Source organism: Bolinopsis microptera, chromosome 2 (genome assembly GCF_026151205.1).
Source record: "Bolinopsis microptera isolate Bmic1 chromosome 2, MBARI_Bmic_1.0, whole genome shotgun sequence".
NCBI lineage: Eukaryota > Metazoa > Ctenophora > Tentaculata > Lobata > Bolinopsidae > Bolinopsis > Bolinopsis microptera.
This window is the reverse complement of record NC_087073.1, coordinates 20576180-20597176: the sequence shown is the minus strand read 5'-3', so window position 1 is coordinate 20597176 and position 20997 is coordinate 20576180. Positions and strand designations below refer to the sequence as shown.

The window sequence follows — 20997 nt, the reverse complement described above, 5'->3', positions numbered from 1 at the left end:
ATACCAGAGGTAAAGTCGACTACAGCTAAGTTTCTGATGAGACTGATAGATACTCTGTCAACTGGCAGAGCGTTGTACTTTACAGAACCAACGAAGACGGTGATGTTTCCCAAGATGGAGAGTAAGGCAGTGAAGAGAGACCAGACCAATGCTAGGTGTCGTCCTACAGAAGAATAGTGCTGGTAGAGCCAAACCCTGTCAAGATTTCCGTCCAAGGAGGTATAGTTGTGTATTTCGGATGGTGACACTGCTGCGGAAGGAGAATGGAGAATTTCTGCTAACATTTCAGTGATGTTTGTGAAAACATCAGTGTTGTTAGGGGTCGTGAGATTCATTTCTGAGAAGTTGTTTAAAATTAAATAGTGCCTGAAAAAACCAAACATCAACATTGTTATTTTTTGCTTTATTGCCTGCCAAATCTCAAAATGATCCCATAAAAACTGTAAGAATGATTGAGAATTGAAATTAAAACAAATGGACCATTTTTAGAAATTTGCAATGTTTTTTATGTTCAAAATTATCTGATTGATCTCACTCTCTTTTTAAAGAATAAGAAAATGGTGACGCGTCAGCATGTGTCACGTGTGAAATTGGGCTTGGCTTATTGGTCCACTACACACGGTCTTAATACTTAAACGCTCCATCCTGACGTCTTTAAAATGTCCACTAAAAAGCCATTAAATAACCAGCGATACAGATAAATAGAGTGTTTTCGTGGTCACCAAACGTCAAATATTTTAGAATACATGCCTCTAGGAATGAAATCAACTAGGGATTGATATTGAAACAGGATTGGTTTCGTACCAATTCATAGTAAAAAAATCACGCTTTAATGGCTTTCAAGAAGTTAGTTCGGGCTTTTAAATATCATAAATTCAAACAAAATGACATAATGCTATAACGGTGCACCACTTTACAAGGCTTGTCAGTAGTGGCACCTTGCTTAGAAACAGCTTATCGGGCAAACAATGTCATCTTCAGATCTTCTCATTGGAGTATCGAGATCCCATCAGTGGGCAGTATGGCAGATTTCAAGGAAAGTTATTTCGCGAAAACCTCTATATTTTCTATGATAAAAAAAGCTAACTATAAATGATAAAGAGTACTGATAAATAGTTGCGCTAGAGAGTTTAGATAAATAGCTTAAGAAATGAGTCTTTCAATATCTTATACCTGTGCACAGCTTTAAATAGTGGTGCAAATTATGGTATTATCTTTCGCTTGACGTAGATCACTATGATTGATATCTTAACTCAAGTCTTTATATAGGATGGCTGAACAATGAACAGGACATGTTCAGATCATATCGAATAATAACTATCTCAACACGCTGCATATGTCACGTGCTTAGCTTGTCACGTGCAAAATTGCGCCGCGCTCATTGGTTTAGTACATGCGGGTTCTATATATAGAACTTCATATGGTGTAGCTTGTTGGGATAGTATAGGAATTCTAGTTCCTATAGTTGGGAATGAGGTAGTTGTCTGTTCACAGATCGCCCTCTAAAAAACTTACAAGGAAATATTTCCTGTAGATCCTTGGTATATAAGCAACATTTGACAGAGCATTGAGTGGAGTGAGCTATGTGCCCATCCTTGGAGATCCCGGCGAATGTTCTTGCTGTACGGCAGTGTTAAACAAGGAACTGAAACCGAGGGGTTTAATACTTTCAACACTACTATATAACAAATAATTTAAGGAAACGATGTAACAGAGTCGATATATTTTAATGTTGCCAAATGCCATGGGGTGGCAAGTCCCCATACATCGTGGTCCGGTAGTTTCATTGCGTCCTAATATATATAGAACTTCATATCAATATGAATTTGCATTATATTATATATAATATAATGCAAATTCTATAAACTTTCCCCATAACCCATGTGAAGTGTGGACGTTTTTCAAGTGTATCAGAATAGAATTCAATTGTGCTCAAAATTCACTGATCTGTACAGAAAAGCTGTTCTAGTCCAGTCATATCTAGTGACTAGGATCAGTCAAAGAACTAGAGACTGAGTGCTAATGTTGTAGATGTTTTAAAACCGTTATGAGGGTCCCAGGAAATGTGCTACAGCCTTGCCCTGTCTGTTCACAGTCGTCATAGTTACTCAGTAGTTGCCTTGAAATTAAAAGTCGACATATTACGTACTAAATTTGTCATTCCTGTAATAGTCACGTCTGCAGTATTAGTTCAATTGAGTGGTTTCGAGGGGACAAAATGTCGTTATATTGTATTAAAGGTCTGAATTCTGGTGGGCAGGTGATGCAGCATCCACATCTATTATTTAATTAAACATTAAATTCTTGATTTTCAGAAGTGTGCAATGCAAAAGTATCCCAGATCTTTTAACCTTTTATTTGTAAAATCAATAAATCTGATATCTCATATAAAACTTTATTATCTGGTATTAACTGAGTATTTGTGCAGGTATTGCAGCAAGGTGGTAACGGTGGAGGTGGTAACAACAGACGTACTAACACCAACATCATCATCAAGGATAGAGTCAAGGTACGTTTAACACAGATATTTTTATAACTGCTATCATGGGTATCTGAGTCAAAATGCCTCCTCCCATCTTCAAGATTAATTGCGTGCAAACTATCAGCCCCATTTGATCAAATTGGTTGATCTTTGTCCCCGATAATGGTCTCGAACTAGGGGAGGGGTCCTATAAAAATTGTACAGTAAAGCACTGGGGGGGGGGGGGGGGGGGGGGGGGGGCAACCATATTAAAGTATATTAAAGTATATCCCCGGGTCAAAATCGGAAAAAATCCTACATTTTAATATACTTTAATATACCTACAATTAGAAGATTTATATTCTTCGTTAAGATTTACATGATGAACTATATTTTTCACTCAGATTCGCAAGATAAGCCTGTTTTAGGACTAGTACATAAATTGCCAACCAGATTGGTCAAAAATTGGCTGAGCTATGAGCTTTAAAAAATATGCCCATATTTGGGCATACGCTTTTGCCCAAATTCGCTTTTGCCCAAATTCGATAAAATTTCAATATTTTTTAATGAGACTAACTCTATGTGAAAGATATAACTCAGTGTTTGTTGAATATAGTGGATACTAAGTAAAAAGACCTCCATGAACAAAATTGGGAAAATTGCACATAATATCTCGGTTCGGAATACTAGCCAAAATGACTTCATTAAAATTGAAATAACTCTATCAGTTTTCAATATTTTTTCAAGAACTTTTTGGAATCGATTAAGAATTGCATTTCAAGCTTATTTTGGGCAACAATTTTTGATGTAGGCCTCCAAGGAGATAGGGATATATTAAAGTATATTGTAGGTATATTAAAGTATATTAAAGTATATCCCCGGGTCAAAATCGGGAAAAATCCTACATTTTAATATACTTTAATATGGTTGCCCCCCCCCCCCCCCCAAGCACTGTTCACAGAAGTCGCCTCACAGGTAGTTAAAGCTTCCATACCAAAAATTTTTTAGCAGAGAGTATGCCTTAACTTCCTATCTATAACATCCTAAAGCGATTTTAGCAGCAGAGGTCGGTATTCGGTAACCAGAGCTACAAAAAGGCCATCCTGTATTATGGCACTTACTAAAATGACCCAGTAGGAACTGCTGGTGAGCCGCATAACCGGCACCCTACCGAGATCCCTGGTGATCTGTTTTGGCTGTACTCTCGGTTATATTTCCAGGGCAGTCACATGACTAAATGTTTGTTGTCTGAAAGGTGTCAAAGCCCCTAGGATTAGAGATAAGACCCAAAAATGGGAAGTCGTGAGCAAATTCGAAAATATGTATAATCTTGACTAAACGTTATATTTTGCTATCGTTGAGAAGAAGTATTTCGGTCTGACTGGTGTCCATACGTCAAGAAGTAGGAAATTGTATGCTTAAGACGAGGGTTCAACATCCATCAGCGTAGCTAAAACCAGTAAGAAGATATTTGAGCTCAAAACCACCTGAGGGGTAAAATTTTACCGTGTGAAAGATCGAGGCTAGGTCAAACTATCGGCTTTAGCATGGTCTATAATGGTACCACGTAAAAATCAAAGTGCTTGGAGCCTTGCCTGGTGTTGTTCCTGTAACAAGAAAATATCCCCAAAGGGTGGAAGGTGGTTCGTTAGGATGGGGCTAGATCGTATTTTTCTGCGAAAACCACATGTTTACTTGCAGCCCATAGGGTTAATTTCGTCCCAAAAGTGATCGACCAAAGTAAATTTTGACAATCTCAACCCATAGAGGACTTTTTTAGAGTCCTGGCAACATATGTACATGCCCGGAATATGGCTAGCAACATACATGGGCCCTAGGGCACAAAAGAAGAGACTGTGCCAACACGATTTTAGGCCCAACTGTACAGACGGAATTTTGAGCTTGAAGAAAGAAGCCCTCCTGAACCAATCAAAATGGGCTCATGGGCGCTTGTCATTGACCATGTACTTGTTTAAAATTGCCCGCTTTACAACATTGTTTCATTGGTTTGAACCAAAAATAGTTTTATCGACACTAAAAAGACCCTTGAAAAAAGTCTCATTTTTTAGTCATCACCCGTTATTACATATCGCCTAATTCTTATTAAATTCACAGTTGTGTTTGGAGAATACCTACGATTTTATCAGTACCAAAACAGACGAGGTCTATTCTAAGTATGCGAACACAGAAGAAAATACTGAACACGCTAAGATAGCCTACTGGAAGAAGCTTATAACCCTGATTCTAGTGGAAATGAAGGAAGACAAGATGTTTTATGAACCTATCTTTAACAGGTTTGCTATTTTTTGTTTATGTACAATTTATCTTTATGTTAATGTTATTCAAAATGTGTACTTTTTATCAAACGATTTTCGGTGGTAATCTGAACCGTTGTTCATGATAATATTGCAAATAACTGCCAAGTATTTTGCTGATATGAGTCTTTCTAATTTTTCTCTGCACTACAGGTTTTTCCCCCACGCGGCCCTGTCAGCGCAAACATTCTGGGAGCTGTTGTCACGTGACTTGAAGACTGACTTGACGGAGAATCTCGATGCCTGGCTCAGCGAAATTCTTACCTCCGACATCATGGGATTCCAGATGACTGTCAAGTTCGTGTACGACAAGAAAATAGCTCACCTCCAAGAATACGAGAATTCCTTGCCAGATTATCCCAAATGGTTCGAGCCGTTCGTGATGAAACATCTTCAAGAGTCAGACAGTAAAATCAAGAACATGTTCTTAATCAAGAGTCTTGACAAAGACACATTCACAGTTCAACCCAATCAGACCATCAAACACTCCTCCTCAGTCATCGACATTTTCAGTTCTTTGAGAGCAACCTACGATTCTTTGGACAAGATGAAATGCCCGATACCCGCTCTGCGAGACAAATACCACAACCGATTTTGTGAAACTATCGATGTGGTTCTCATAGAATACACCAAACGGATCATAGACGTGTTCAAAAAGAATCTGGGAACATCCGGGGGTCTTGGAACGTCGTGTGTGATTCTGTGTAACATCCACCGCGTCAGAGAGGAGCTGGAGTCTATCTTCAAAACAATGGGAGGAGAACTGTTGGACATCACTGCTAAACAAACCCTGGAGGGCACTCAAAAGAGGTTGAAGGATGCTAGGAACAATGTTATTTCTGATTTAGTGAAAAATATGAAGCCTGAGATCGAGAAATGCATCCGGGACATTAAAAACGATTTGCGGAATGTGAGGAGTAAAAACGGAGAGGACTACACTGAAATTGTTTCTCCTTTGATCGAATATTTTGATGTTGTCTTCAAAATATTTGTCGACAGCCTATACGATGACGTCCGGAAACCACTTTTTCAGCAAACTTGGAAAAGAACTTTAAAACTTTTCGAGGAAATAATAATCCTACCAGACATCAACTGTATAGCCCACGAGGAGGTTCAAGAACTGAACAGCAAGCAAAGCCAGGTGGTCGAAGCCATGTTGGACATGCTCAAAGCGTATTTCACGGACTCGAGCGGTAAATGTTTGAAGGCCAGGAATCTGGAGAAGATGACAGAGATGCGTGACTTGAGGAAAGTGTTGTCTCAGTACAGACTCACTACGGATACCCTGATCAAGAACTTTGTGACTCAGGCTGACAATCAGAACCGGTTCGCTGAGGAGGATTCTCAGGGTGAGATTCAGCTGCAGGTGGACCTCTTCACTCCACCTGGACAGGAGCATCATGACTGTACTGTGAAAGGTTTGTATTCCCTTCTAAACTGTTATTTCTCACTATTATAGCTTTGGAATTTCGCCATTGCGTGCGTTTATGTATTATCAGTCTACGAAATATACCGAGCAAAGCTGTTGTAATACCGAGTACCTACGGAGAGTAAATATGATATATACGCCTTTATGTCAATATGAATACTTGAATACTTGAATATAGCAACATGAATAGGGCGACTTGATTCATTAATTTCAGTGGTTTCCGCGAGCCGATTGCACTGGAACACAACGAAAATGTTCCGTCCCTTCGTAGAGGTGAACCTTATCGGGCCTGGAACGTCGGGGGTAAAGAGAAAGTTCACTACTGGCACTAAAAACAAGACTTACTCTCCACTCTTCAACGAATCTTTCCATTTGTAAGTCAATAACTTAAAGTTAATTACGATTGAAGCATCAATTCATTTAATTGTGACGAATTTTATTTTTGGTTCAATTTAGATGTTAATTGACTAGGTGATTATCATCGATTCTTTCAATACAGTATTGTTGTTTGTAAAATGTAAATTAATCAAGCTCAATCTCAGGAAAATAATGAAGCCAAACGACCCAATAGACTATGAACTACAGTTCTCAGTAAAAGACTGGTGTCTGATGAAAACAGATCTTCTGGTGGGTGTGGCTGTCATGCCGCTCCGCCAAGTCGTTGAAACAGGTTCAATACAAGACAGACTAGATCTGGGCCGGTCCCTTTACCTGACTAAAGAGAACATGAGCATTGTTATCATCCTGTCTCAGAGAGTCCACGATGAAGTGGCCCAGGAGTTTGTAAAGTTGAAGAAATTAGAGAGAACAGAAATAGTATAGGTCCGACCTGTACTAGTAGGTCTTTGTCGTTAGGTCCCCCTCCAGCTAGGGTTTTGTGTGTAAAGTTGTAACATACCACGGGTTGGTTTTATGCGTGATTCCGGTCCGGCCGCATGTCACTCACTTGCCGCATGTGATCTTATTATATCCGTCTTCAGTATACGATTTTTATTGAATTTATTTTTTCAATGTTGTTATTAGATTCGTTTGAGCTTTTAGTTTTTTGACTGTTGTGTTTTCCATTACTAGTAGACCATTGCTAACTTAATTATTAAGCTTGTAGTTTCAGATGCCCTTCTCTTCATGCTTTCGATAATTAACTTGATCAATTCTTTTTGATTTAAATTGGTTCTCAGACACAATATTCAGTGACTTAATAACATTTCGGTATTTATTTGCTTTTAATTAAAGTTTTAACTAAATTTTGATTGATTAAATTATTTTAAGTTCGTTTAAATTATTAGATCAGATTTGTGTGTACCTTTATTGAATTATTGAAACTAATATTAAAGTTGACACAAAAATTTTCTAAACCTCAAAGTCAAGAGCATAATCTGTTTGAGTTTTGAGAAATGAAACTCATTTTGGTATTCGAATGGTTGAAGGTAGTTGGGCGAGCCCTCTGCAGTTTCAGTATGCGGAACAATGTCTCTAATCTTGATGAATATTCTACTTTGTAAGTAAGTTCACTCAAATCCAGATTTTTGGAGAAGTATGATCAATCAAAACAAGCTACCAGATTTTAATTTTTAAGTTTAAGCGACCATATATTATACTGCAACTACATGTCTTTGAACTTGTAGATTAATTTCTTCAAGTTCAGCGTCCTTTGAGTGCACTGATGTTCAGTGTACTTTAAGTTAAATAACCTAACTCAAATTTAGTGTATCAGTTTCTATTTCTCGACGTGCTTTCGTGAAATTCGAATGATCATGGAAAAGTAATATAACTGCAGTAAGTAATATAACTGCAGTAATATAACTGCAGGCACCAATTTCAAGTAAAATACCCAAAATACCATTGCATTTTATCTGATTCACTTTTGCTTTGAAAACGTTTTATTTTGTAATCAAAATATTGAATACTCAATACTGCACACGTGAGTTGAGGGAGTGATGTAAAATTTGTGAAAATTCTTATTTTGTCGGACATATTTCTGCATTATTTACAATTTTTTATTCAAACAAAATATGATATGATGTGTTTCACTTCGGTTGGTGATTAATCACTCTACACTCGACTGTCACGTGACTTTTTAACACGTTCTCTACGTGGCCCTGAATGACTATTCAAAACCCTTATCCTCTAGAATCTGATCCCAACCCTAACCCTAACCCAATCCCTTACTGAAGCATATGCTGAAACCCTAACCATACAAGAAATTCGACCAACTTCCTTATATTATGGTAATATCACGTGATCGAGACAGTTTTTCGACAGCGGAGCATTTTAACGCTAGTTCGCAGCTGTATCGTGGCTTTCGCCCCAATACACTAAATGGAATGACAGTAAGCCGTGAGGACTGATGGTCAGTGGTCACCGACGTAATACAAATATATCTGCAGTCATGTGGCATCATGTTTATCCATTACCAGGGGACCTCAGGCTATTATGTTCATAAACATAGAGATTCGGAGGAATGACAGGCTGAGCGCGGCTCAGTAAGTTTGTTCATTGTTAATGGACTAGCCCGGCGCGCGCTACTTCGTTGCTGTGAGAAGCCTCATTTGCATTGAGTGCGCGGCGCGGCACAGTTATAACGCATCGCGTTACAATTAAGGGTTGCTCTAACCTCAAACCTGAGCCCTCTCGCTTGCAGTAGCGCGCGACCGCCGAAGTGAAACAAGCGCGTCACGCAGTACGCGTAGACACATGGCTATGTGAATTACAAGGGTTAAGGTTGCCGGTTGCAGGGATCAAATTTGTAGCGCGATGCGTTACTGTGCCGCGCCGCGCACTCAATGAGGCTTCTCTAGATCTGTGAAATGCGCTAAGCTACTGTGCCGCGCCGAGCTGAGATGAATTGACATCGTCAATTATAAGGATCAAATTAAAAAGTTAGGGTTTCGAATTGATTGACGCGACGATCGACGACGAAGCAAGAATCGACGACGAAGCAAGAATGCTAGTTTGCGTTACTGAGCCGCGCTCAGCCTGTCATTCCGCCGAATTTCTATGTTTATGAACATAATAGCCTGAGGTCCCCAGGTAATATAATAATAGTTTGCGATGCGCGTCGAAGTGCAGGCGAAGTCCTCCAAGTCGAGTGTTAAGTGATTAATCATCATCCGATCCCTAATGGCGCTCATTAATTTAAAAATGTATACTAGTAACATTTTGTGTTTTACGTTTTGTCATTTGCTTTCACATGTACGTCTACGCGTACTGCGTGACGCGCTTATTTCACAAGCGAGAGGGCTCTTGCTATAAATAAATTGTAAACACGATGCAACTGCACTCACACTTGAAAAAGTTGTGATCTGACATCTGACAGGTTAGGCAACAAAGTTTTATCGATTGAGCAAATCGCGAACGAATACCCTTTTAGCATTTTGGCAAATGGTTTATATTTTAATTTAAAATTTAATGCGATGCCGTGCGCGCCGCGCAAAAGTTTTTGGTATTACGATCTGACATGACATTGAAATTTATGAAGTGTATGAATCGAGCGCTACACAAATTTTATTTAGCTGTAGCAGAGCGATTAAGCTTTAATCTTTTATACTGTAACGAAGTAGAAGGAGTTATTACATATTATCGTGTTCGTCCTCTTGCAATTATTTGAAAATGTGACTATCAAGTGATGATGATGATGACCTAATATGGCTCCTCCAAAACACATGATTGTCTTTAAGTTGGAAGCTTGGGCTTCGGTGCTAGTGCAAATGGCATGGAGTATCACCCTACTAGGCAACCTCATGCTATTTTTAACTCGCTATAGTGCACCCCTGCAGATTTCGTCGATTTCAGGTGCCGTCGGCACCATAAAAATTAAAAGCAAACATACATTTTTTTCCCCTAAAATCGAACGCTTTCTGCGCAAAAAATTGACCTCAACAGAAAAAATTAAACATGGCTTCAAATCCAAATTTGAACCAGAGATTTTTCACTTCCTCTCGATAAACTCAATTTTCAACCCAAAATAAAGTCTCAAAGGGGTAAATTACTCAGGTCAGGATTGTAGGCAATGATTATGCCAAACCATACATTTTTGTAAATTCATTAAACTTTCAATTTAGCCTAATAACATAACACCCTATTTCGCAAAAATTTTCCGGGGGGCTGCGCCCCCCTAGCCCCCGCCAATGGGGTCCGCCCCTTACCTGGACCCCGCTGGGGGCCGCGCCCCCAGACCCCTGCCACAGCTTGCAGCTTCGCTCGCCGACAGCCCCCCCCCCCCAAAGAAAAATCCTGGCTACGTGCCTGAGCAAAATATAGGTTTAGGGCTTTTCAGATGATTTGGCTCCTCAACATGAACAGATACCGACGTACATAACGGTCAATATGTAGTTTAGGTTTACCTGGCCCGTAGGTTACGAATGTGCCCGAGGAGGAAAAAAAACTTAAAAGTTCACCTCAAAACGAAATCTGCACCTATGCTATAGTGTATTGCTATAAACTATTACTTGTTGTGGATTGTATCTTTCGCCGAGATCAGGCCAAACTTGTATCTGGTTAAATGTTGTCTCTTTGGTGGAAGATAACGGGTTTGAAACCCTCTTGTGCTATCAATCCCAGTCGAAAGGATGCGGTAACGAATTGTTCACACTCGTCTTATCTGAATGATCGGGAAATCCGTCACTGAGAATTAAATGAGGAAGAACCCTGTCAAAAGATCTCGAATCTTGCAAGCTTTTTACCAAGGGTACGTGCCTATCCCTATGCGCAGCGCTCATTTCAAGCTTCTTTTCTTCTCTATATGAAGGGAACCGAGACTAAGAAGCTAGGTAAGTAAGGTTTCACCTTTGTGAACATCAAATTGGAGTGTAGCTGCTAACAATATTGATTATTTATACAAGGTATGTAGATGTTTCATTTCTGTTATCACTTTAAGTGGGTTTTCCTTTTAGTTTTAAAGTGAATGGTATTTGTAAACTCCAGCCTATAAAAAGCAAATTTTAAGTCCACTGGTGGTTAAGAAGTAAGAGTTACACCTTTTGCAATTTGATTTCGAAGATTACATACCTTAATTTTTTAAAGTTATCAAAGTTTGGCATCATAGAGACATTATTTCGTAAATACTCCGTAACATTCTATATTGTTTGAACCCATTTGGTAGCTGACACCTTGACCGGTTTCACTTAATCAGTGAGGATCAACACGCCATTTTTATAAATCTTTAAGTTTGCGCCATTTGGTAACTGTACAATGCAATATGCAATTATTTCAAAACATTTGTTATTATATCACTTTTTAGTTCACTCTTTATCTTGTGTTAGTCATATAAGTTAATTATCTTTGAATCCAAATTAGGAGCAAAATGAAACGAATCCTTAGCAGAAGCTCACTAGTCAGCACTAGTCTCCTAAGACATTCTCTACAGAATTGGAATCAAACTCCACTTATATTGCAAAATCGTGGGATGTTTATACAAACTCAAACAACACCAAATCCAAACAGTCTTAAATTCATTCCTGGTATCCAGATTCTGGATCACATAGGAACTTATGATTTCAACTCCTTAGAAAATTCAAGGATATCACCCCTCGCTCGTCAGCTTTTCAGGATTGAAGGTGTAACTAGAGTATTCCTTGCACCTGATTTTATAAGTGTCACAAAGGATGATAATGAGCAACCCTGGAATACTATGAAACCGGACATCTTTGCTTGCATAATGGACTTCTTTTCGAGTAATCAGCCTGTCCTTCTTGATGAAGCAACATTAGCTTCAACAAGCTCAATCAATGATGACGATGATGAGACCACTATCATGATAAAAGAACTTTTGGACACCAGAATTAGACCAACTGTCATGGAAGATGGTGGTGACATAAGGTTTGTAGCTTTTGAGGATGGCATAGTCAAGCTTGCTCTACAGGGATCATGTTCAGGCTGTCCTAGTTCATCTGTGACTTTGAAAAATGGCATTGAAAATATGATGCAGTTCTACATACCAGAAGTCTTATCAGTTGAGGCTGTTGATGATGAAATTATAGAACTTCAGAATAAAGTATTTGAGGAATTTGATAAGAAATTAGATGATAAGTAAATCATTTTCAACTTTCGTCTGAATGTGTATAACATTGATTTCAAAACCCAAAAGCTATCTTGATTAGAGACAAGCATCTTTTATATTATTTTGTACCATGTAAATATTGCCATTTCCATCTGATAAAACTCTAAACAATAGTTTAATTTATTATATTTGATGTCCAGGGGTTTTCCTTGATTGAGCTTTGTTTTGAGAATAATACTTGTCTCAATGTCTCATGTATGTTTTTTACTATTGCGGGCTCTTTCAAATCATTCATTTCGATTAGATAATACATCATCTTCTCTTACTCCATTTTCAGATAAGAGCTATCTTTTAATCATGTTCACTATCGCGATCGCCTTATTTCATTTTACATAGTGTATAGTGACATTTGATAACATTTCTTCTCTAGGCAAGATGGATGAAGAAAACCCATTCGCCGATCCAGGCCAGGTCAATCCATTCATGGTAAGTTGCTGAAAGAGCTCTTTGTACATCTCAATTTGACACTTCATGACACTTCATGGCGCTGTAACTAAATATTTTGATTACATTGTTCTCATAGAATTGTGAACAAAAAATGTCAATGTGTCTATTTGAAAACTTTGTTCAGAACTGTTCAATCAATCTTTCATAGTGACAATTAGTGTGAGTTCAGGGCTCTAACATAAACTTTTCAGGATCCATCAGTTATGCAGGTCTCTGCACAATCTACCACGGTTGTAGCTGGTTTAGACGATCCATTCGGCGCTGTAAGTACATTTTTCCATTGACCATCAATTTGTGTACAAGTGATATGATATGATGAGATAATTGTGGTGGCTTTAATTGCACGTTCATTGTTATATATTAAATAACAGCTGTTATCAAGACCGTTATTATCTTATCACTCAAACCGTATCCCATTTCAGCCATCGGAACCAGCAACAGTATCTGTAGCTCCAGTGATAACGCAGCCATCTGCTCAGATCACCCAGCCGGCAGTAGCCCCTGTCAGTTCTACTGGATACGGTGCAGGGTACGGTGCTCCCGCACCTCCTACCTCTAGCTACGGTGGTGCAGGTTATGGGTCAGGTGCTGCCTCTTTTAACTCTCAGCCTCCTAAACAGTATGGCAACGAGGAGACCATGCATAAACAAGTAAGATTTCTCAGCACCGGGCCTGTTTTTAGCACTTTTCTTGTGGTTTCTTTTTAGATTTTCAAGTGTGACTTCTCTCATTTGATTTTTGGCATCATTTGGCATTGTTTCAATTTTAGGAAGAAATAAATACAGAAGTCCTCCAGCCAAATGCTGAGGTCAGTAAATACTTTTCATATAACATTTTTTACTTGCTGCAAGTCCAATGAATTGTCTTATTTAATCTTAGTATCAGTACTGTTTCACACTTGCTCCCCGTCCAGACATCAAGCCTGTTCACTGGAGCTTTTCATACATACCTTGCATACATTTCGTGTTTAAATGTTTGAAATATTTTTTAGAAAGATATCTCTTATAAAGAATGCCGCATTTGTCCATTTTAGTAGTTTTGCCACGTTTTGGCCTTTGATAGCAGTGAGCTAACGATATATAATTATATGCTCAAGTTTCTGAAGAGATTTCCAGGCATGGTTTTGAGCATAACACTTTAGCCCTTGTCATATCAATCTAGTTATACATCGTGTCTACGACCAAGTTCTTAAGTTCAAAGATAGACTAAGATAGAAAACTTTGGGAAATTGAGCTACAAATGCATTGCATGGGGATGCTTTATTATAAATTAGCATGGGGGTTACTCAATTCATGTAATCAATAGCATAATCTTCTAATCATGAAGGTCATTGCACTCTCGAAGCCTGGCCTTGATGGTCTGAAAATGTTTTTGAATGATTATTCTACAGCTCATTTAAATTTCAAATTTTGAATTATTCTTATTAATTTGTTGAATCTAATCTTGATTTGTGTTACGTGATTTCATCTTTGAAAAAGCAGATATTTAAATATAATAAATAAATAAATTCTTATATTTAAAAAATCCTTTCACATTAAGAATACCCAAAAAGGTACATTTATACCATTCAAGCGAGACTTAGTATCGAAGTATTGTGACGTTGATTCAGATTTTTCAGCAACCAAAATAATCCAATTTTAGTAACCTAATTAGGAATTAGAATCGAAGTTACCCAATTACAATAATTGCCACAAGTTACTATCCACGGACCGTATCCAACTATATACCTAATACCACCAACCATTTCCTGTATTTGACCACTACACCACCTTTACTGCAGAAGACAAGTCCTGACTATTGAGCACGATCTTGGCTCTTGCCACGTATTGAGTTTCCACGTACACGACACATATCAAATAGCACTGTTATTGAGCCTCATTCTGTGCTTCTTTCAAGAATATTTCTGATAATTTCTGATTAGAAGCAGTTCTGATAACACCGCGACCGTCATCACTGACTCTAATCGGGAACAATCAGAAATCTTCTAAAACAAGATATGTATTCTTACCATATATCATTATATGGAGTAGTTTCCACGTGTAGTTATCGCGACTAAATAAGATTGGTATCAGGTACGGACTAAATTCGATTGGTACTACTGTATAGTGTATAGTGTATTATACTGCTGTAAAGATATAGATATTGAACCATATTTTTTCTGGCTCGTGACAGCAATTAACCAGTTAGCTTCCAGCGTTGACCAATCAAAGCCAGAACAACTGTCATGTGTCTAAACAAGTACACCTCCAGTATCCACATTTACAGAGATGATACTAATTGGCGGCTAATTGCTCTGATTTACAACACCCCTGGATACTAATTGGCGGCTAATTACCCTGATTTACAACACCCCTGACCTACCGCCCGGACATGATCCGGCTAATTCAACTTATTATGACTTCTTCTTCTTATTCCGTACATTCTTGAGAGTAGTACACACATTCTCGAATAATGACACAACCTCCTTACTAGTCATTTGGCATATTTAGAATTCTAAAAAATATCTAGCATCTAAAAACACAAAGTTGCAGACATACCCTAGCTCACATAACAGTAGGATTAGCTTGGCGATGCTCTCAGCTAGCTGCCTCCTAGTAAATTAGCTACGACGCTAATAATGCCACAGATTAGGAATAATCGATCTCATCCGACCACTGCTGCCTTCACTCGACCTGCCCTGCAATTACTCTCTTACGGCCCGTGTATTGTATAGTGTATACACAGCTGTGTGTGTCGTAAGATCGTATTGTGGCAGGGTGGTTTTATTAAAGACTGCGCCTCTCAGATCATATATAATCAAATAATGAGGACAGCACCTGATTAGATGAAGGCGTGTTATAGTTATAGTCATGTTATAAGGGGGGGGGGGGGGGGGGGGGGTAGTTAGGTACTATTGTGTAGTGTAAGTACATTGTACTCGTATCACTAACTAGTTACCAACCAATATTAACTTGTTACGAACCAATGCAATAGTATGATCCAGAGCAATAGCCTTCACTGTACACACATAACACAGTATGTTACACATACTGTTACATACCACATGTTATGGTCATGGTCTTACATTATACATATGAAATTAGACATAAACTCTGAATTACATGATTTTAGTGTCTCTTTCTGGATACTAAATTAATAGACTGCATGGCACACAAGTCTTAAGTGCTGTGTACTCACTAGTACTCATAACATTACAAGATAATATTATACCTTACACAGCATACCAACACACACTGTTACATTGTTACAAGGTAACAGTACAGTGTGTGTTCAGGGAGCGTGTGATGGTATGTTAGGTATTCAGCCACAAAACATGTGTTTTGCCACGCGTAGGAAGTGGGGAGCTTCAAGGTATTATTGTGTTATATCACGTGACAGCTGCTTCAAATCACGTGACAGCTGCTTTATAGTGTACAGTGTTCATGAGTAGTCACAGCACTGGTGCAAATGAAATTGCGTGTACACCTGGGCACATCTTGTAAATGTATTACGTTCCCTGTAGCATGAAGTGTAATAATGACGGGTAGTATTATAGGAGAACAGTGTAGAACCAATTTTATCATTTCAAGATATAAATGACGTGTTAAATCGAATCTGATTAAATTTTACATTGTGCAGTTTTTAAACAGTCAGAGAATTTCATGGGAAATAAGTTATTTGTATCCGAGCATTGTCTTACACAATTAGTATTTCTTGGAACATGACTTCACGTTCATCAAATAACTTGATTTCAACTGTACCTCGAGATAGTCTGAACTAACTTTGAAGTAATTCTGAAGTAACTGATTCAACGCTGTCACTATAATTTATGTCCGCATCTAATCAAAGTCTGGGAAATTCCGTATAAATATTTATAACTATCTTATTCACAAAACAAGTATCATATCATTTCAGAAATTGGTGGAGAACGAGTTTCGTAAAAGAGAAGAGGTAAGAACCTAATTTTATCATCATGTACATTGTACATTGTACAACATTCATCTTCATTTTATCGGCGACTCATTGTACTCATTGCACTTTTACAGTTTACAATTTACTCTCAGCTGTTTCATTTCCTAGTTCTCCAGTTCACATTACATTTCACACACACACTCACTGATTTTAAATTCTAGGATCTGGAACGAAGAGAACGACAGCTGCGTGACGAACAGAAGCGTCTGGAAGAAGCGCGTGTGTACGGAGATCGTGTTCCCAATTTCCCACCACTACCCAAGTTTTTCCCGTGTACTCCCTGTGTGTATCACAACATTGACTTTGACATTGCTCCTGAGCATCAACTCAATGTAAAACGATGCTTCTATCATTGGCAGTGTAAGTATAGTTTAGTGAAATAAGATGATTTACTCTACTTCTGTTTACTGTAGCAATTAACTGATAATGTAGCTGTGTAGCTAACCGTCTTCCACTAAATAGCACGACCGATTAATGTCTACTATCTTATTACCAAACTAAATATTTGTAGCTATTTCATCCTGCAAGTATAGGAATGTTATTATGTATAACCATATATATATATTATATATATTATTTATATACCGCCCTGTACACAATCCCATATAGTATAACTTGTGTGTGCAATCACATGTTTAACTATACAAATGTAACACAAGGTAAGAGAGCTGGAAATGCAGCATTCCCATGAGACTCAGCTCAGATTACTAACATCAGATCGTTTATGTAGGGGCGTGGGGCCCACAATGTAGGGGCGTGGGGCCTACAATGTAGGGGCATGGGGCCTACAATATACAATACATGGGTGTGTTCTGTATGTATATTACGTATGATTCAGTACGTGACATGAAATTACATAGTCAAAATACGTACCAGAGACTAATAACCGTGGAGTCACTGTCATGTATATTGTTTGGGATAATGCAATCAATTATTATATGCTTTATGTGCTGTTATTATGAAACACCATGATTGCGACAACGGGAGTTGTTGCAAAAATAGGTGAGACAACCAAGGTAAACTTTAAGCTAAGCTTGATCACGAAAGAATCACCTTGTGATTTATAAGATTTTTTACTCAAAAATTTTCCACGCACATTTAAAACCTACAATTTCAGTTACGGTGATCTGCTACCTGCTTAACTTCATTGTATGTTTCGGTATGATCTGTGCACTGGGAACTAAAGCTGGGTCTGCGTTTGGTCTGTCGCTACTGTACGCGGGACTCTTCATCCCTCTGTCATTCCTGACTTGGTACAGGATGCTTTATAATGCTGTCAGGTAAACCACAACAGTACCACGTCATTATGTTTTAAATTGATCTGATATCATGAACTTTGTTGGCTTTAAGTAAGAGAATCCTCGAAGAGACGTGCCGTGTTTGACGACCATTTACAATTGATGATTACAATGTTTTCAATACTTTTTCAAAACCTCAAAAACAAGTTGAATTTTGTTTTACCCCGAAAAAGACTTGTGACGCTAAATGTGGGGTTTAATTTCCGTACTTCATATTCTGGTATTATACCAGGACAGACAGCTCATTACGTTACATGCTCTTCTTCTTTTTCTACGGATGGCACATCTTAGTAATGGGCATTGGCGCGCTGGGGATAGGCGGTGGGGGTGTCGCGTAAGTTATATTACTTTCGTCTTCTCCTTTTGTATTCTCACACCTACCTTTCTTTCAGATTAGATAGCTCTATGCGATATATGCTGTTTTTCTTTATGTATGGATTCCAAATTTTCGTGAGCGGTATTGCAGCTTTAGGGTTTAATAGCGGCGGTTTCGCGTGAGTACTTCATATAATACGTGTTTCAGCGTAATGGCTGGGCTATATTCCCTACATGTTGGGAGATTTACTGAGCATTGCTATAATTCCTATATATGTAGCATTTCACGTGGTATTTCATATTTCGATCCGCTATATCAGCTATTTTGTTAGCATTCAGAGTGTTTTAACAGCATTTACATAGCAAGCATTTTTAAACCGCTACAGAATGTGTTTATTGAGTGTCAGCCTCGCTAAAATCACCGGAAAGCATGTTCATAAGCATATGATATATTAATTATTTCTGTTGGATGAGTCATAGTTTGATCAAGTAATTAACTTTGATAAAACTCAGCGGTTGGATCACAGCCTTCAAGACGATGGAAGATAACAAAGCCCTGGGTGTTCTAGGAATACTCGTTAGCTTAGCGTGGTGCGCCAACTGCCTTATTGCAGTCTATCTCATCATGCAGGTATGTGCCTGTTGTTTGACCTTCGTGTGATTGCGAAATTTAGAATTATCTAGATTTATAATTTATGTTGCAGTTAGCCGGGATTTACACATACTGGAATCAGGAAAGTTGTGCCCAAACGTAATCTGTTTATTAGAATTAAGAACTTGATCACTTAGTTGATCACTTAGTTGATCACTTAGTTGATCACTTAGTTGATCACTTAGCAAGCTGGTAATAATGTGATTTAAGTTTCACAGAAAAGCTACACTATACGCGATATGTCATAAGATAATAGGAGCGTGGAACATGCCCTATGTGTTGTGATGTCACAATACTGCGTGTCAACCTTGTGGGACATTTCTCCCAATATCAGCTAACTACTAGCAAAATATACCTTTCCCGCGGAAAATCATATCACTGTCATCGTACTTCATCCGGCGCGCGCACGTACATTCCTTCGATCAAGGTCTACTTTTTCGATTGAGCGCCTCCTCCACGTTTTACAAATCTTTCATCTTAAATTACTGCACTAATATCATAATTCATAAATATAAGATTAAATGCTGTGAGTTTATAGGAATAGTAAAAAATAAGTGTGAGAATAGAATATGTAATGTGGCGTAATCATCTTATGTATGCTTTGAAGAAGTCGATGAATGACTAGCATATTCTTTTGAGAATGTAGTCACCGTTCCTGCCAGCCAAACGATTTTCTGGTCCTATGAATCCTCATAACTTATTTAAGGGGAGTCTTTAAAATTCTATTCCTGCATTTATTTTGGCGATACAAATAACGCACATACCAAGGCAATCATTTAGATAAATAAGTTGTAAGGAATAAATCTAGCAAATCCAAAATAGAAAATTATCAGGAATAAAATCAGTTGATTTGGAAATAGCAGCAAGCTGTTAAGCCTGGGGACTGATTTATTTAGGTGCAAACTGCAAATGCGTTCTGGTGTGAAAACTAGCAATGTGGAATTTATAAATTAAAATCCTACCTTTGATTATATTTTTCTGGAATCCATAGATCTCCCTGGCGACGTGCCTGACCGGAACACAAACCCCACCCCAAGCCCTTTATTTTGATCCCCTTGGAACGGAAACGTTTAAAAGGAAATGAGCATCTAAATTCTTGTCATCACATTCAATTTCATAGTTGTTTGAACTAATAATCAACTCTTATTCCTATTTCAGATTCATAAGACCTACAGAACCACCGGGCAGAGCATGGAGAAGGCGTCAGGAGAGTTCGCGGCGAGTGCCGGTAGCAACAGGAACGTGGCTCAAGCCGTCCTGAGAAGTCTCTGAACACGACACTTTAATCTCTTGTGATATTATTCTCACCCCCTCAACAACACTTTACTAAGTGACGTGTCACTGTACAGATACTGATAATCGGCAGTTTGGAGCCGACTGAACTGTGGTACCCGTTATGGAGTCAATAAATTTTTAGTAGCTAATATAGCTAAAATGTTGTCCGTTCAGTCCATTTTTGAAGTTAGTTGTACTCTACTGTATCGTATGTTTTTTCTCTTTTGAATTTGATATCTTTCAAATGTTTAATAATTTATTCATTGCACAGAAGATTAAGTTCAGTTCACGATTAAAAAAATAGCAGAGCCCATTTGTTGGGAGTAATGGGATTGTTAAATTTCGAATAATGTAAATTTTGTTTTGGTTGGAAAAAGTTGAGGCTCTTTAAATTGTGAATAATGTTTGTTGCTATGGACACGGTCAATTTCCTGTCCGTGATGTGTGTGATATATATCTATTATTGTGTCAAAATGCTGGCGTTTATTAACATGATTAATTTCGATAATTTTGTTTATTAGAGATATTTGTCTTACTTTGTTCGAAGTCTTGGTTTCACCCCCTTCTTGCCATGCACAACCGTGCCAATTGCTGTGGATTTGATCAGATGATGATTCATTACCTGTTACCAGGCGTGACAAAACTGTTAAATGGCCATGGAGTTACAGCTTTTTAAAATGATTAATAATTAAAAGATTCATCTTAAAGTTATCTATATTATATTTTAAACTTGACGAAAATTCCCCGGCAACGGGACATAGAAGAAAAAACATTCGAAATCATCAAATTGATCTGG

General features: G+C 38.2%; 3 protein-coding genes across 7 annotated transcripts in view; all 3 read left to right on the top strand.

The window, feature by feature from the left end:
* Positions 1–8220, top strand: part of LOC134811328 (protein unc-13 homolog B-like) — a 43999-nt gene extending 35779 nt beyond the window's left edge. The window contains exons 22-26 of the mRNA XM_063818109.1: positions 2429–2509; positions 4577–4755; positions 4930–6194; positions 6420–6579; positions 6748–8220. Coding sequence (XP_063674179.1) covers positions 2429–2509; positions 4577–4755; positions 4930–6194; positions 6420–6579; positions 6748–7027 — 1965 coding nt within the window. The 3' untranslated portion in view covers positions 7028–8220. The remainder of the gene's footprint in view (positions 1–2428; positions 2510–4576; positions 4756–4929; positions 6195–6419; positions 6580–6747) is intronic.
* The window catches only part of LOC134811331 (NFU1 iron-sulfur cluster scaffold homolog, mitochondrial-like), a 95633-nt gene extending 83393 nt beyond the window's left edge, over positions 1–12240 (top strand). Inside the window, exon 2 of the mRNA XM_063818117.1 lies at positions 11501–12240. Within this exon, the coding sequence (XP_063674187.1) occupies positions 11508–12236 (729 nt within the window). The 5' untranslated portion in view covers positions 11501–11507 and the 3' untranslated portion in view covers positions 12237–12240. The remainder of the gene's footprint in view (positions 1–11500) is intronic.
* The window catches only part of LOC134811330 (secretory carrier-associated membrane protein 5B-like), a 47746-nt gene extending 27023 nt beyond the window's left edge, over positions 1–20723 (top strand). The window contains exons 2-11 of one of the 5 annotated variants that reach the window (XM_063818113.1): positions 12633–12689; positions 12902–12973; positions 13133–13360; positions 13480–13518; positions 16605–16640; positions 16823–17021; positions 17779–17941; positions 18352–18453; positions 18788–18905; positions 20085–20723. In XM_063818113.1, coding sequence (XP_063674183.1) covers positions 12639–12689; positions 12902–12973; positions 13133–13360; positions 13480–13518; positions 16605–16640; positions 16823–17021; positions 17779–17941; positions 18352–18453; positions 18788–18905; positions 20085–20198 — 1122 coding nt within the window. In that variant the 5' untranslated portion in view covers positions 12633–12638 and the 3' untranslated portion in view covers positions 20199–20723. Of the gene's footprint in view, positions 1–12632; positions 12690–12901; positions 12974–13132; positions 13361–13479; positions 13519–16604; positions 16641–16822; positions 17022–17778; positions 17942–18191; positions 18294–18351; positions 18454–18787; positions 18906–20084 lie in introns of all 5 variants that reach the window. The other 4 variants (XM_063818111.1, XM_063818114.1, XM_063818115.1 and 1 more) reach the window with 4 other exon arrangements.
* The last annotated feature ends 274 nt before the right edge of the window (positions 20724–20997 follow it).